General features: G+C 38.3%; 1 protein-coding gene across 2 annotated transcripts in view; it reads left to right on the plus strand.

Moving 5' to 3' along the window:
- Positions 1 to 12,463: 12,463 nt before the first annotated feature.
- LOC135700899 (uncharacterized) overlaps positions 12,464 to 16,622 on the plus strand; it is a 30,826-nt gene continuing 26,667 nt past the window's right edge. For both annotated transcript variants that reach the window (XM_065221566.1, XM_065221568.1), the window contains exon 1: positions 12,464 to 12,537. In XM_065221566.1, coding sequence (XP_065077638.1) covers positions 12,505 to 12,537 — 33 coding nt within the window. In that variant the 5' untranslated portion in view covers positions 12,464 to 12,504. The remainder of the gene's footprint in view (positions 12,538 to 16,622) is intronic.

Genomic DNA, 16,622 nt, shown 5'->3' on the forward strand with positions numbered 1-16,622 from the left:
GATGGAACCATAGAGCGAGGTAACTCAAAGACTAGAAGGTCTCGAAGAAACGTGTTCAACTTTTTGGCTCAGCTCTGTACTACATATCTTCGGTCCCAAGAAAATCGATACACCCCTCGAAACATAGGAAAATCCACGAACCCCTCATTTTATCTGTCAAACATTCATAGCGAATCAAAACAAACATTGCGTAGTTCTAGAATTTCGATTTCCTTGGGACCAATTGATGAATTTACGTTACGGTCGACCGGCAGATGGAAATGATGAGAAAATGATAATGACGTTATGCTACCTGTCTACACGTATGGAATATTTTTTAGAACATCATCACTTTTGTGGTTTTGGATTTCAAACCTAGGTGTCGCATGCACAACCGATGGAATCCAACGAAAATCGTTAGTTTCGCGAAGGTTTATACATCTAATTGGCGAATCAACGCAAAGCCAAAACTGATCATGTGACACCTACACAGTTCGAAAAAGGAGTGTAAATTTCTGTTCAATATGATGCACATAAATGGAGCGTCACATATCATATACGTTTACATTATATATCATGTAAAGCTCTGACACATTTCAAGCAATGTAGCAAATATTGTATACAAAAGTCCATCTTTGTAAACAACATTGTTTGCAAGTTGCTCGGTTGCGTGAAATGAAACATAAGTCTCCGTGAATGAATGTTTACATCACAATTAAAATTCAGAATTTTTATCTGTGTAGTTTTCTGATCCGCAATAACAAAAATGGTGATGTACTAAAAAAAATCATGCTATTTGACAAAAACGTCATTACCATTTTCACCCACTCGCCATCTGTGAGTCAATCATCTTTTATATTCTTCAATAGTATAAACTGCAAGTCTACACAGCAAAAAAAATGTAATATCGATCAATGTATTTCAAGCTGATGTATGAAATAATGATGTAACAGCAAAAAGCAGATACAATATTACATCAATGGATGTAATTTTGTTCGCAAAATCGATGTCGATCGTACAACGTTATATTACACAACCGATGGATTGACCTGGTTGCAGCAGTATGGATGTAATATTCAGCAACTTTTTTCTATGTAGATAGAGCTGGAATTAGGGCGTAACAGCGTTTGTAAACAATGACTTCTCTTGTTGATTTCTCGGAATTCAAGGCACGCCTACACAAACCAACATATCCATCGGGTGGGAGAAGTCTTCCTGTACTCGATGATGATGTCGATTTGCCAGGTAGAGCCATGACTTCCAAGAAATTATCGAGAGAAGTCATAGTTTACAAAAGCTGTTACGCCCTAATTTCAGCTTTATCTAGAAGTATGCGAATAGTGTACACTCAAAAAATTCTACACGTTAATACCAACAATCAATACGAAACTAACGATTTCAAATTGGCTCACCACTTTAGTAGCCTATTGGTCCCAAGCAAACGATTAACGTACCCTATTCTAGTTGAAATTCTATTACTACTCTATGTTTGTTTTGATTCGCTATGAAAGTTTGACAGATAACATCAGGGGTGTGTGGATTCATGCAGAACATGCAGGGGTGAGTGAAATAGCTTGGGACTGCTTGGAACCGTTGTTCTGGTACTGAGTGAGCCAAAAATAATAATGATTTTCTTCTGGACCCAGTGGTCTTAGAGTTACCTCTATGTTAATACTACGTGAAAAAATATGTGGATTTTTTCCATCGCAATTTTCACGTAACACTTACGTGACTTGCATGTAGTGAAGAACGCTTCCATTCTCAATTTTCACATGGGAGTTTCACGTACAAGCTACGTGAATTTTTAGTATTAACAACGACATATTTCAGTAGATTTTAAATGGAATATATAGTGTCGCTTTATTTAGCATATGCCTAGGCAAATGCATTAGCGCTGTACCACACTTTTCTTTTTATTAATAATTAAAAACAAATATAAAATTAACAATATTTATTTTTGATCAATTCAGAAACATAAATCATATTTAGAATAAAGTATTTTAAGGCTATACCAGCTGTTTATCTCTTTTTGTAGCACTGGAGATTAGCTAAATATTAGATGCATATAAGTGATGCATATCAGTGTCCTTCTTGAACATATTTATGTGCATTTGCAGGTAGCTGCAACCTATCAGCTTCTCCGACCGGAGCTGTTCAAGATGATTTTGATCGGTGCAAAACTTTGATTGTAAAACGCTTCCCTAATAAAAATGTTATGGTTAATTTGCTTTGAACACGTCCAAGGTATCATCCAAACCATTTGTGGAGTAGTTCAATTATTCGGGTTATCGTTCGTTTATGGTATTTTTTTATTAGGGTTAGCTCATATGGCTGAATCTGAACATAAGTACAAATGCCTCACGGGAAAAAATTCGATCTCCGAAATGAGAAAAATGACTCATGAGTTCATGAACACAGCGTATTTTCATGTTATGAAAATACACCATGAATAATATTCATGATATCATGAGCAACTTTTGCGTAACGCAGCAAACATTCCCAAAATCATGAATCATCAGAGTTGAAATCATGAGCTAAATGGGTTTAACTTTTAACCAAAAACTGCAAAAAGAATAAAATAAAGCATCAGACTGGATTCGAACCAAGAAACCTTGAGATCATTATAACCCATACTTTGACCACTAGACTATCAGTACTTGAATAAGAAGGAAGACAAAAGGCGTATAAAAGATACCTATGTAGTGCGGTTTATGAACACGGTTTGCCAAGTACGTGTAACGCTTGTAGCGGTCTTGATTCCACTGCGTTATAAAATCATGAATTTCCATGACGAAATCATGAATCATTGTTACGATATCATGGGACGGCAAGTTTTTTCATTTCATGATTTTTTATTCATGAAAATGGAATCGGATTTGTTTCCGTTTAGAAACAATAAACACTTAAAGACTACCATCATACCTGGGTTATTTTTTACATTACCTAGAAACAGCTTTCTTCAAGTTCCGACCACTGTTCCTTGGGTTTGCCAACAGGAATTGGGATAGTAACGCTCTGATAGACTTGAACTTCCGCCGGTTGGAGTGGAGCAGGGTTGCTTCCACTCACTTGCTATAAAAAAAAAGTTTTTCGGCATTATGACATCATTAGATGTTCTTATGATATGTTGTACTAGAGTCGGTGTATAATGAGTCACGCCAAGAGTGAAGCCAAGTCTACCTATTGAACTGTCAAACCGGCTACCTATCATGCAAAGTAAACAAGCATAACGATGCTATGAAAGGTCCACGAAAGGTATTGCAATTAAATATAAAATATAATCGAAGAAATGATCATATACACGCAGTGAGCATTGCATTTGTCATGCGATACGTTTTGTAATGATCAGTAATGACAATTTCTACTATTTTTCTTTAAGATAATTTGACAAAATCACTGCTATAATGATTTACTACAGCCGTTAATTTTTTTCTTCGCTAGAAGTCATTTGAAGTTGATGCAGAAGTCCTCTGTTGCCAAGTTAAAAGAAAGGGAATCTTTCGAAAACCGTGATGCGAGTTCAACTGTTTTTCTCTTGGCGTGACTCATTATACACCGACTCTATGTTGTACTTGTAAGTTAAAAGAAGAGGTTGTAAAGTATGTGTTTAACACATGACATTTGTCAATTTCACTTTCAGAGTGTCATAATCAGCGATTTTATGATTAGTGAGCGTTCACCACAGAGAACAGACATTGAGGCTCGAACAAAATTTCTCTAAAAACTTGTGTAAAGATTCCTATTTGACTTAAGCGCCACTAACGGCGACTTCCCCACTTAAAACCCCTCTTTGACAACATGATGGCGCTGGCGTTGCAAAACTTACACTAGACACTAAGTGCTGGTAACGCCAAGTGGCAATTTTCAACAGATAATTTATCAATACTAGCGCCCAATTGGTCGAAAGTGATAAATTTTTAGAGGAAATCAGGAGATGCTAGCGGTACGTAACGGCGACGTTTCCACTTAACTTTACACAAGTTTCTGATCGAGCTTGGACGTCTGTTCTCTGTGATTATAATATCTAATGATTTCAAAATTCCAAAAATCATTTTTTTATAGCAAGTGAGTGGAAGCAAGCCTGGAGTGGAGTTAAAGTCTAGACCAACAATTGAAATAGGCGGAACAACCAAACGTAAACAATGGCTTTAAACCCAAATTCCTCGAGAATCAAAGCACATCCAAGAAATCTAACATCATCATCTGATAGAGCAAACACACTTAGAAAAATTCATGTAAATTAGGTGCTCTGAGACTGACATATACGAGCGTCAAGTTTGACATAAAATTTAGTCATAATAGACGCGAAATTGAGCTCAATCAAACGTACTTTTCGTCGAGTACCGAACTTTTCAGTCTCGGAGCACTTAATTTTACATGACATGTTTGTTTACGTCTCATCCTGTATGTCAAAGATGGATTCCGTCACGTGTAAAATTAGGTATTTCTAAGTGTGTAGTATAGTTTTGAAGTTGAATTTTATACGAAGTAATGTAACAACCAATTCCAACCCCGATAATAAACAAATTCGCTATAACAAATAAAACATTCGCGAAGAAGAAACGAGATTATGGATCCTTTAACGGATCCTCTTAACGGAATCCCTTAATGAAGAGCTTTGAGTGGGTTGGTTTATTTCCTTTAAATTCCGTTATAATTGCTTATCTTTTGACAGATACGCGTATTTCATCTACTACTTGCAGACTTCATCAGTGCCAAGTACTCAACACCATTCAGATTATAGAATTTCACGAATTGGATCACAATCTTTGAAAGATTAATAAACACTGATCAGTTAATGTTCCTGGAAGGTTTCATATTCGAAAATCAAGCTTAAAATTATATTGAGCTGTTAGATCGGAATGCTCAAAACTCTCAATTTCAAAACTGTTGAAACATTTGTAAATGCCTGATTAAAAAACAACTTTGGGTAAATGACGGCAGTGGCAAAACCTGTACCCATTATCATCAGGAGCTAAACAAGATCGTTGAATGCTTAATTTTGGCCAAACGATGCTCTGAAACATAATGAATCTTCAGCGCTCAAGTACTATTTTACCTCCATGACGATAATAGGTAAAGGTATTGTCGATGCCGTCATTTGCAACATTGTCAGTGTCCGAAATTTGAAAAATTGTATCAGCCCAACTCAGTGCTGTAAATCATGAATAGTCGTTGTGTCTTATTAATATATCGATACGATTATAGTGACCTCACCTACTGACAGCACTGGCCATACTTACTAACATGCCCAGTCATTGTGAGCTTCTGTCGTGCTGCAAAGGGCTGTCATTAGTCCAGGGACATGATTATTTATTTGTAAGTAAGCATAAAATTTTTAAAGTGTGGACAGACCAATGCATGAATCTTGTAAATTGTGTGACAGGTACAATTAAACTCTACCGGAAATCGAACCCACCGCCTCCTTGACAATACCGTGCCTCAATTGACTAGTCTATCTAACGTCCCAATTAGGCCTATAGCACCCACATAATCCCCCAATATCCAAAGTTCACCTTCCATGATCACATAGCTGTACATACCCCCTTTAACAATCGAATCAGTTACCATTCAATTACCAGCTAATTCAAGTCTTCCGAGCTAAGCGAGGAAAGTGAATTCGATTATAAAAATTAGTTCAAACGAAAGTGAAGCCCGACCAACCCTGATTAAGATGCAGTCGAATTGAGCGGGCAAGCACCAAAGGCGTTATCTAAAGCGGTTACCTTTTTTACCTGCACCCAGGCCTAGTCTATCGTAGCATAGCGCAGTAGTCAACTGCAACTGCGTAGCTAATGATGATGCCAAATTGCTAATATTATGTTGCACAATATTTTCCGCAGCAACAGCAGTTGTTACTAACGACTTTTTGTTTCCTACTTCTCAGGTTCCACCGACAATACTAACCGGTCGGTCGCGTCCGTTGAAATGAGCGTGAAACCGCCTTCGACGCACCAGATGCTAAATGTCTCTGCTGGGTATTGAGTTGGAGAGCAAACCCATAAATCTGAGAAGAAATTTAATCATCTGTTTCATCACCTTTCCGCATTTTCCAGTGCAGCACCAAGTGAGTGCATGTGCATGAGTGGTTGGTAACATATGGACTTCCTTGTCGCGTCGGTCGGAGATCATAGGTGATAGACCTTTTTGTCACGCTTGTCGTCACATTTCTGACGAGACGATAGATCACCAGCATGCAGTGTTATTTACCACTCTAGACATATCAAGATCAAGTTTGAGTTCTTTTTATGTTCGCCTGCAGAGCTATACCGACCAGCAAGGTGCAACTAATATCCATGTTACGTACTTTAATGCTTTTACTGTCTTTTACTGGTTGCTTTGCCCTGGGTGAGGTTCAACTTTCCTTCAATATCTGGCTCCGAGCGATTGTTAACGTCCAACCAGCCAAAACCGAAGCAATTGAATATACTCCGAACGCACCTAAGCCCGTGATTAATCGCGAACGATTTGAGAACAATTTCATCAAATCTTCCAAGCAAGCGTAACGACTTTCGGCGGCGGCAGTTTTGAAAATGATATGATTCACAAAAAAATACTCCCCAAAGTTGCGGCATAGACCTCCTATGTTCACTAGTGATGTACATTGTATTGTTGTACCTATCTATGTTGAACACGAATTAATACAACGACCTAGAGCACGCTTCCTAGGTTCATGCTTAACAAACCAAAGCGAAACCATTTCAATAAAACCGTGTTTTGAATTGTCTTGATTGCATAATGGGCCCAAAGAAAACGTGTGATGGAAATCTCTTGGCTGGAAAAATCAATAGGCCCATTCGAACAACAAATTTTCTAAAGACCAACGTCAACCCCATTTTCACCTCCCATCAAATTCCTAAAATTGTTCCAAAGCATAAAACACGTGACTGCATGCCAAAATGATCCTCACCTCTGGGTTACGCCTTTGTTGTTCGCAAATTATGCATAAACGAAAAGCCAACAAACATTTTTTTGGACGATTTCTCAATTTCGGTTATGTCTGGCTTCGCAGGTTTCCATGTGGCATACCAGCCATGACTCCATGACAAAATCAATTATAAAACGATACACATCACACCTGAGCATGGTTGGGCACATGCACCTGTTGGCAGGCAGGGAGCAAGCTGAAGGGAGGTAAGAGCAAGGGCAACTCGTTCATTTTCGGTATGATGCTTTTTTTCACGTGCATTTCTTTTAGGTAAGTGAGCATGATACTGGTACCCATAATATGTTAACATGGATCATTAACACAGTAGACTGTTTGCAATGAACGAAAACGAGGGTTAAAGAAATGTTACGACGATCATAGATTAGTGGATCAGCCTATGGAGGAGTGGATTGCATGTGATAAGTGAACCAGAAGAAATGTGGTATTTCTAAAGTTCTGTATTAAACACAACGAATAAAATCTCATGTGATACGAACGCAACACTTAGGCTCTGAACCATTTGGTGGATTATTTTAACTTTTGGTTAAAATTTGACATATGAAAAGTTATCGATTAACCCTGCTATCCGAGCATGGTTATTTCTGACAGACAAGAAGTTAAATTTTGACAACCACGGCTCGAAAACCGGTCGATCGACAGCACGGGGATTTTCGAACATAGAAAATAACTTTCGAAATGTCACTTTTAACCACGAGTTAAATTTAACTCGGCAAATGGTTCACAGCCTTAGGCTCTGAACCATTTGGTGGATTATTTTAACTTTTGGTTAAAATTTGACAGATGGAAAGTTATCGATTAACCCTGCTATCCGAGCGTGGTTATTTCTGACAGACAAGAAGTTAAATGTTGACAACCGTGGCTGAGTTCTTTTCGAAAACCTGTTGATCGACAGCACAGGGATTTTCGAACATCAAGAATAACTTTCGAAATGTCACTTTTAACCACGAGTTAAATTTAACTCGGCAAATGGTTCACAGCCTTAATAACACTGTTAACTCCCGATAGGCAGATCGAAACGTAAAGTACTGCGTTGAGAAAAAAAGGGGAAATGGAAGTATGCATGCTTAGATATCGGCAATCAGTTGATGGATTTTTGAATTTCTTTCATCACTTGAATCTCTAGGGTAACTAGATTGAATGCTATGAAAGTATTTGTAAAATAGGGTTGTGTGCTGTTTTTACTGCAGCAAGTCAGCGGTGCCGGTGGTGTAGTGGTAAGCGTGATTGTCTCTCAACCCAAAAGACCTGGCTTCAATCCCAGTTGGCGCCGCCGGGATTTTCTGAAGCATAACATCTCTGATCACGGGAAGTAAAGCCGTTGGTCCCCGGTCTATGAGTTGTTAGGTCGATAGGTAGGCTCCAAGTGTGGAAGCTGCCTCCCTGGTGTCGGTAGCATTTGTACTCAGTACGGAAAACAAGATCGACATAAACAAATAAAAAATATTGAATAATTAGTCCAAATATCACTTAAAAATATGAGATAGACTTAGTATTTCTATAAGCCTAAAATCCATACTTTGAAACAGAAAGCAACGAGGCCAAGTGATATTCAGAAAATTTGACCTTCTTCGATTTGCATGAAACTTTGCTTAATTGTTTGTTATGGTCAATGTTTCACATTTTTGCTAAAATTCGGCCATTTTGGATCTTGTAAAATTTTCAAAATAGTGCCTTTGAAATTAAAAAAAAAATGTAGCACGGAAACAGCACTTCTGATCGAGATGACGTTTGAGACATAGTTGTAGAAGAACATAACGTTTTTCTGGGAAGAGTATGCAAATGTTTTTGTAATTTCAAGTAAAAATAAAAAAATTAATATTAAAAACATAAATATTTAAAAATGTAATTGTCTTACTTTACTACCACTCCCCAGAGAGCCAAAAAATCAAATTTGAGAGAGAAATTCTCTCTCACGAGCTCAATCTCTCAACATGCCATGTATTTTGTTGATACTCGATTTGTGATTTCCCTTTCACAGATTACAAAATAGAATACCTGACACTACAAAACATGTCTGGTACCTCTATATATGCATTTGCTTTAACATTTGAAGTCCCTCCTTTTTTAAATATTTTGAGCAAAAGATACTTTATGCCCCGCCCCATACATAAAATTCGGCGGGAAATTCTGTGAGAGGTGAGCTATTTTGTGTGCAGAATGTGTAAAAAAGGAGGGACTTCGAATGTTAAAGCAAATGCATATATAGAGGTACCAGACATGTTTTGCACTGCAGTGTCCTCTGTGAACAATTATAGGAAAACAGATTGTGTCTAGTTTCCGATGGATGTCACCGCAAACAACAGCTGTGACATCTGATGGAACATGAATGCAGAAGCTTGACAAAATGATTAATTGATTTACCCTCTAATAAAATAATTAAAAGCCAAACTTGCTACTTTAATTATTAAAGGTCATCAACAATCATTATTGCAATTTTAAGGTGATTCTGAAAATAGTTCACAATTAAGTGTGAGGCGAATTCTTTGTGAAATCAAAGGAGAATTTCAAGCTACTTCTGAGTAGAATTACATCCATCTTTGTGGGCTTCGGGGTTGTGCGACATCACCCATCATTTAGGTGTATTGTGAGTGCCACGATTTGAGTGTTCGATTCCCGCTCCAGCCGGTGCAAATTTTGGCAACCTGAAAATATCCCTACTGTTCTAATGGGTGTGGTGTGTTGTCCGTTGTCTAGTGTTAAATATTCTGTCTGTACAACCTCTGGTTGAAGACGGTGTCAATTGTCTTGTCAACAATTGAATGGAGATTTTGTCAATAAAGGAAATACAATCGAAAATTCTTATGATGAAACTTCATCGTGAGAATAATTTCAATGGAATTCTGTCCAATGTTTATATGGAGACTGATTAAAAAAAAATTCAGCGCAATTTCTGGGAGACTTTCAAAACTATTTGGCAAAGTACTTGAGTACTTAGCTAATACTGAAAAGGATTTCAAAACAATTCTAACCTTACTTACAAAGCAGTTTAAAGGAAATTATCGGATAAGTCTGAGAAGAGTGTGACGGTCATTCTGAAGAGTGTACCAAGGAAAAAGTTAAGAATATTTTAAGAATTTTATAGAGAAAAATGGACACAAAATTGAGCCAATTCTTGGGAATTATTACCAATTTGAGGGAGTTGTGGAATTGGAGAGTGATTCATAAGAGATTTCAAGCTAAGAACTCTTAGAATGTTACTGGAAAAGTTTAGATATTTTCAAGATTATTTTTAAGGAATATAGAAAAGAAATATGATGGAATTTCTTAGGATGATTCAAATGGAACTAAAAAAAGGCGAAGATATTCTGTGAAGAGTTCCAAGTAAATTCAGACTAACAAAAAAAATCATGATCTGGGACGCAGGAAAAATTTAAATTCCGGAATTTTGAATCATTGTAAGATCCTGAGACTTCAAACATGAAGTCAGACTTTCATTTTAGTAATATAATAAAATTATTATTTGGCATAATGATCATGCAAATAGTGGAGTTACCTGTAGTTTAGGTTAACTGTGTGAGTTCTACGATATTAGGCTTTGATTCCCACTTCAGCCCGGTGAATTTTGCTTCAAAATAAAATTGTCTACTGGTCAACCTCAGAGTAATATTAGAATTATTTAGAATCAATAAAATCTTTAAATTCTGGTACTGCATCAGATAGTAAGGACTACATCGACTATTAGTTCAAAAAATCCATCCCATCAAATTTCCTTGATTCTTTGCTTCTCATTATTTTTAAAAAGTTACAGTTTAAAAAACAATTCTAACCATATTTTCTGCTGTTTTTTACCCACATTTAACTTAATTTTTGAAATGCTGCGTAATGGATATTTGAACTTTTTGGGCACACCGTGTCAATACTTTTCAACTTTTGGATGATTTTAGCAATGCTTACAAGTTATTTGTTTTATATAATTTATTTAAACATGTAATTTATTGCCATTCTAGTACTTTAAATAAATTTCAGATGATCATACTGACCTATTTATACGGGAGATTGGCACATCACTTTGATTTCAATAGCATTATATCAAAAAGACGATTTTTTGGAGCATTCCAGTTTTTTCCCAGATTTTTTATTTTACCTGGTCCAGATTTTTCTGGACGCTGATTACACAGGTGACCCCTAATTCACGGTGTCGTCCGGTCTTTAGCCTATATATGCCATGAAAGCTAACCAAAGCAATGGCGCAGCGGACTTTTGCTTCTCCGATACACTCGGTCGCCCTTCTTAAGTCTCAAGTACGAGGCTGAATAAAGGCGGGATTATTGATATGATGATTCTAAAAAAAAAACAAAAACATAACAATGTATCGAACAATGGATTCGTTATAATCAGAATACCTTGTGACTCGTCTTTGGGGTTTTTCAAATTATTACCTAAAATGTGGAAAAAGCTGTAAACCGTGCTGAATACGCTTGGAGAAGATAGAATTTGCATCTCTGGGACTTGAAAAAGTACTGGTTCACATCAGAAAAGTTCGAAATCACTTCGGAAACTACTGAATCACTTCATGAAAAAATCTTAATCCCTTCTAAAAGATTTGAGTCACTAAAGAAATGTTCGGAATCACTTCGAAAAGGTGTTGAATCACTTCAGAAATCCGAAAGGTTCATAATTTCTTAAGGAAGTACTAGATTACTTTAGAAATATTCGAAGTCACTTCGGATAGCTCTGAGTCACTTTATAAACAGTCGAAATCACTTTTAGAAGAGCTGAATTATCCCAAAAATATTCGAACTTAATTCGAAAGTACTGATTCACTCCAGAAAAGTATTAAATTATTTCGGAAAGTACTGACTTACCATTGGAAACTTTAAAATCACTTCAGAAAGTACTGAATCACATCAGAAATGTTTGAAAACACTTAGGATATAACTGAATCACGTGAAATAAATTCTAAATTACGTCTAAAACAACTAAATCACTTCAGAAATGTTCGGAATTAATTTGGGAAACATTGAATCACAGAATGCAAAGCAGATAGGTCGATTTGAATAGTTAGGATTGATTCGACCTATTCTCTAATTTCCTATAACTTTTGAACGAATATTTGTGAAAAATCACAGAAAATCTGTGAAAAATCACCGAACTGTTTACCGAACGATCAGCTGTTGAGATTCCGGTAAAATAATCTTAGTGTACAATCATACCATTAATTTTGATTTATTGCGAGATTTTCAACTTTTACCTAATGCTATTCATATGGATAGTAATGTCAAAACCGTACCGTCTGATACCATGCTAACTACGAATATCAGTGTCGGAAGTGAAATTCAGTGCTAGACCAATATCTTACGTCAATTGACAATGTTGACAACACGCAGCACTCTGCACAGCACTACATCAGCCAACTAGATGGCATAAGGATTGCATGGAATTTCGAAGGTGAAGTTCAACTACTCTTCGGTGGAACAAACAACAAGTGCAGCACCCAAGGCAGTTTAGCATCATCAAGCACAAGATTTCATCATTCATCACCTAGTGAGGGCCAACAAAATCGGGTAGCCAGATCCGAACGATTACGTACGCTTCGGCAATATTGCGGTTAGCTTGGATGGGATGCAAGTATCGAAATGACGAGGGAACTCCATAGTATTCCCTTCCAGGTGAGTGAACAAGAATGGTATAAGCATAGAGGTAACTCTAAGACTAGAAGGTCTCGAAATAACGTGCTCAACTTTTTGGCTCAGCTCTGGTACTCTCTTCGGTCCCAAGCTAAACGATTCACCCCTCGAAACATAGGAAAAACCAATAACCCCTCATTTTATCTGTCAAACTTTCATAGCGAATCAAAACAAACATTGCGTAGTACTAGAATTTCAACTAGAATAGGGTACGTTAATCGTTTGCTTGGGACCAATAGGCTACTAAAGTGGTGAGCCAATTTAAAATCGTTAGTTTCGTATTGATTGTTGGTATAAGTCCACTTCCTAGTTAAAAAGACAGATTTACACAATTCCGGATATAATATATGGCAACCGTTGAAGCGGGGCATCTCCAACATTCATTCGTTTATTGCAACGCATTATTTAGATTCAATCAATTTTAAACTTCCAAAACACTCTCTTATGAATATCAATTAAATGTTTAAACATGTGATAAACCGACGTACGACTAAGAATCACGGTAATAAAATTTAAAAAAATCAAGTCGTTTAAAAACGAGGAAATTTTACCAGTGACGTATTGAATGCCTTACATAGGTTATAAATTGCATGCTATTATCAACAATCAATACGAAACTAACGATTTTAAATTGGCTCACCACTTTAGTAGCCTATTGGTCCCAAGCAAACGATTAACGTACCCTATTCTAGTTGAAATTCTATTACTACACTATGTTTGTTTTGATTCGCTATGAAAGTTTGACAGATAACATCAGGGGTGTGTGGATTCATGCAGAACATGCAGGGGTGAGTGAAATAGCTTGGGACTGCTTGGGACCGTTGTTCTGGTACTGAGTGAGCCAAAAACAATAATGATTTTCTTCGGGACCCAGTAGTCTTAGAGTTACCTCTATGCTATTATATCATGTAGAGCTAATGTGAAGTCTTTTAACTGCAGATTTTAAACTTTGATGCATAAATTGGCTACCAGCCATGCAAGCTTCCCGATTCATTTGGTATCGGTGCATCGTATCTTCCGATAGCATAAACAGTTTTTCCCTTCCTCAGGCAACTTGGCAACATATTGTTGCACCGCCTGAATCAACTTATCCATCTTAAGATCCATGATGGTGAAGCGATAGTTACCCCGGGCTACACACACTTGGGCCATTTTCAAGCTTACAGAAATGAAAATTGTGGAAAATTTATTCCGATTGGTAGGTAGGCCACTTTCCAGTTTTTACTCTCTTTTGATCCGCAATTGCGCAATAACTAGTCGTGATACGGTGGTGATCAAATTGTCACCATAAATTGATTTATTTCCCACAAAGAAAATTTGAGGCACAACAAAGCGAGATTGGTTATGTTACACACAATCGCAATTTGGTGTTTGTTTCGCTGTCGTAAAATTTACATTTACATCACAGCGACGAATGACGATGGTTGGTGACGAACACCGGGCAGCTGCTAATCGAACCGATTAGGAACCACTGAACCACTTTCCGGACGACGTGACACGGAAAACAGCACTTTAATTGGGCCAAGTTCCCTCCGTTCGCCGTTGTCGTTGCCGTCATCCGTTTATAGGTCTGTAGGAAAAATCCGAATGCGGATGGATCGAACAGAAATGGGCTCATGTGGGCAATGGGCAAGATTTGTGTAGGATCCTAAGTTAGGAAGTCGATGCACTGAGTATGATGTGGTAATGGGAACAGGTTTGGCAGAGAGTTCGTTGGCTCCTAGATTTGCCATTAGATTATTGCGGGAGAGTGAGCGATTGCGCAATTGGTTGGCTTTAACTAGATTAAGAGCGGTCGGTGGAGTTGTTGTTGTTGTTGTTGTTATTGCTGCCGCATTACCTTAATGTTGCGCGCTGGCGTAATGAAGCCATAAACATGTGAGTTAGTTGGTCAGGAAAAATAGGTTACTTTTACTTTTCTTGCTTAGTGCGGGTTATCTGAGCGCGAGAAAAGCTTTCTTGTTGACGACGTTGGTTGCATGACGTATGGAATCTCGGAGGTATGTCTAGGTTCAGTGCAATGATAGCTACCAACGTGTCTTGTGATGCTGGCTGATGAAAGATTACAGCATATCTTGACGGTACCCATGGTGTTCTGATTTGGACTTGTTGAATCACTAATTATTTCTTCGGTTAGGTAACAAGTGAGCACATTTTGCCGCTTGAAATTAAATTTAAACAGGAATCACGTTGTACTACAAACGGAGTAACGTTCCTTACTGGGTTAATGATTGGATTAGCAGTTTAATTTGGCCGTGTAATTTCCTTTTAAAGTGAATTTGATAAACTATTTCACCTGTCGGTTTACGTCTAGTCACATGCTCCAAGGTAAACTAATCGTTTTAATATCTCGAACATTTTCTCATCTTCTGAGAATAATTCCAGAGGAAGTTTGAGGGTAATTTTAAGGTAATTCTGAGATACATTCCATGCTAATCTGAGAATATTTCTTTCCATGTAAAGTACTTTCCCGTTTTTGTCAGCCCCATCTGAAATTTAAGGCTGACAAAAACGGGAAGCTGACAAAACTGGGAAATTCTCTTTTTCAATATTTTAACCGTCAAAATGATTTTGAAATCAAGTTTAACCATTATTTATCCACTATTAATGAAATTACTGATAAATGTTTACTATTCTTACAACAAAGGGTATACCAAATGTCTCGAAAAGTTTGCGTACGGTTTGTTCAGCCGGTATGTACTGTTCGGTTTCCTTAAATTCCGCTTGGTTTTCAGCGCTGCAACCAAGGCTGAACCAGGGGATGGATATGGCTGTCATATCGCTTAAGTTTGCTGCGTACCGAACATCTGCAACGTTGTCAGCGGTACCATGATATGTTTTGTTGTTTTGATGTTGAGTATGTGTATTCAGCTATATGTCAAACCCCTGGGCTGAACCCCCATATCTCAGTATCAACGTAAATAAACTAGCCAGGAGCCGTCTCTTGCTACTGCTTGGTCCCAAGATGTTCGGTATGATTCTAACTACCGCGTTGATGGCCTTCGCTTCCTTCTCTTTAGGCGTATTCTACCTGGCTATTGAAGCCAAACGGTCGTCGACCATCACTTCCAGGCATTTCAACACCCACTTCTAGTTTATTGCGTGCTCCCCAAAGCGCTTTAAAGTTACTGATCAATACCAGCTCGCTTTTGTTGTGGGTTATCTGCAGCTTCGCTCTATGCACTAGGTTTCCAATCATGTCGACCGCCTAGGTCGCCAAAATTTCCATCCATTCCAGCGTCTTGCCTGTTACCGTAAGACGACGTCGTCCGCAAAGCCAACACTCTCAACTCGTTTGGGTAGCTTCAGCGTTAGACCGCCGTTTTAAATCACGTTCCAGAGCGTTGGACCAAGGATGGAGTCTTGTGAAATTCCTACCGTGATCCTAATCGATCTCTGTCCCATATTTGGCTCGTAGATCGGAACCCGGTTCTGGAAGTAGTGTCGGCCCCAGCTGGAGCTGTTGAAGGCATTCTTGACGTCGATCGTTATCACGGCGCGTAATATCGATCTACTTTCCACTTCTGTTCCGACGCCTTCTCGGTTCTTTTGCTCTTCCTTTTTGAAATCCGAACTGCCTCTCCGAGAATCCTTGCTCACTCTCCGTGCATTTCGTCAGTCTGTTTAAGATGATCCTCTCCAAGAGTTTTCCGAGTGTATCCAGCAGGCACTGCTACGAGTTGCTCGTTGGTGACATCGTCGTTATCTCCCTCTCCGTCTCCGTACGATGTAGGTGGCCAGGTCGTTGGATCGTGCTTCGAGAAAAGTCCTTCCACGATGACTTTCAGGTTCTCTAAAGCACATTCCAGCGGGCATGACTTGACATCTGATCTTCGTCATCACGGCACGGTGTGCGTCGTTGGCAGCAGCGTCTCGACCCAGCTTCAGTTGACAGTTTGACTTGTTCTGCTTTATCTCTCGTTTATGTGCTCGGAACATTCATCTACGTTCCTCTCTGTCTGGTTCTGTTCTTGCTCTCTGAACACTTCTTCTGGCTCTGAGACAACTAGCGCGGAGGGTGCTAATTGCCTCGTTGCTGCAGTAAGCTGGAAGCCGTCTGTTATTTA

Source organism: Ochlerotatus camptorhynchus, unplaced genomic scaffold, assembly GCF_037179485.1.
Source record: "Ochlerotatus camptorhynchus isolate MF236.1 unplaced genomic scaffold, CSIRO-AGI_Acam_v1.1 ptg000144l, whole genome shotgun sequence".
NCBI classification, from domain to species: domain Eukaryota; kingdom Metazoa; phylum Arthropoda; class Insecta; order Diptera; family Culicidae; genus Ochlerotatus; species Ochlerotatus camptorhynchus.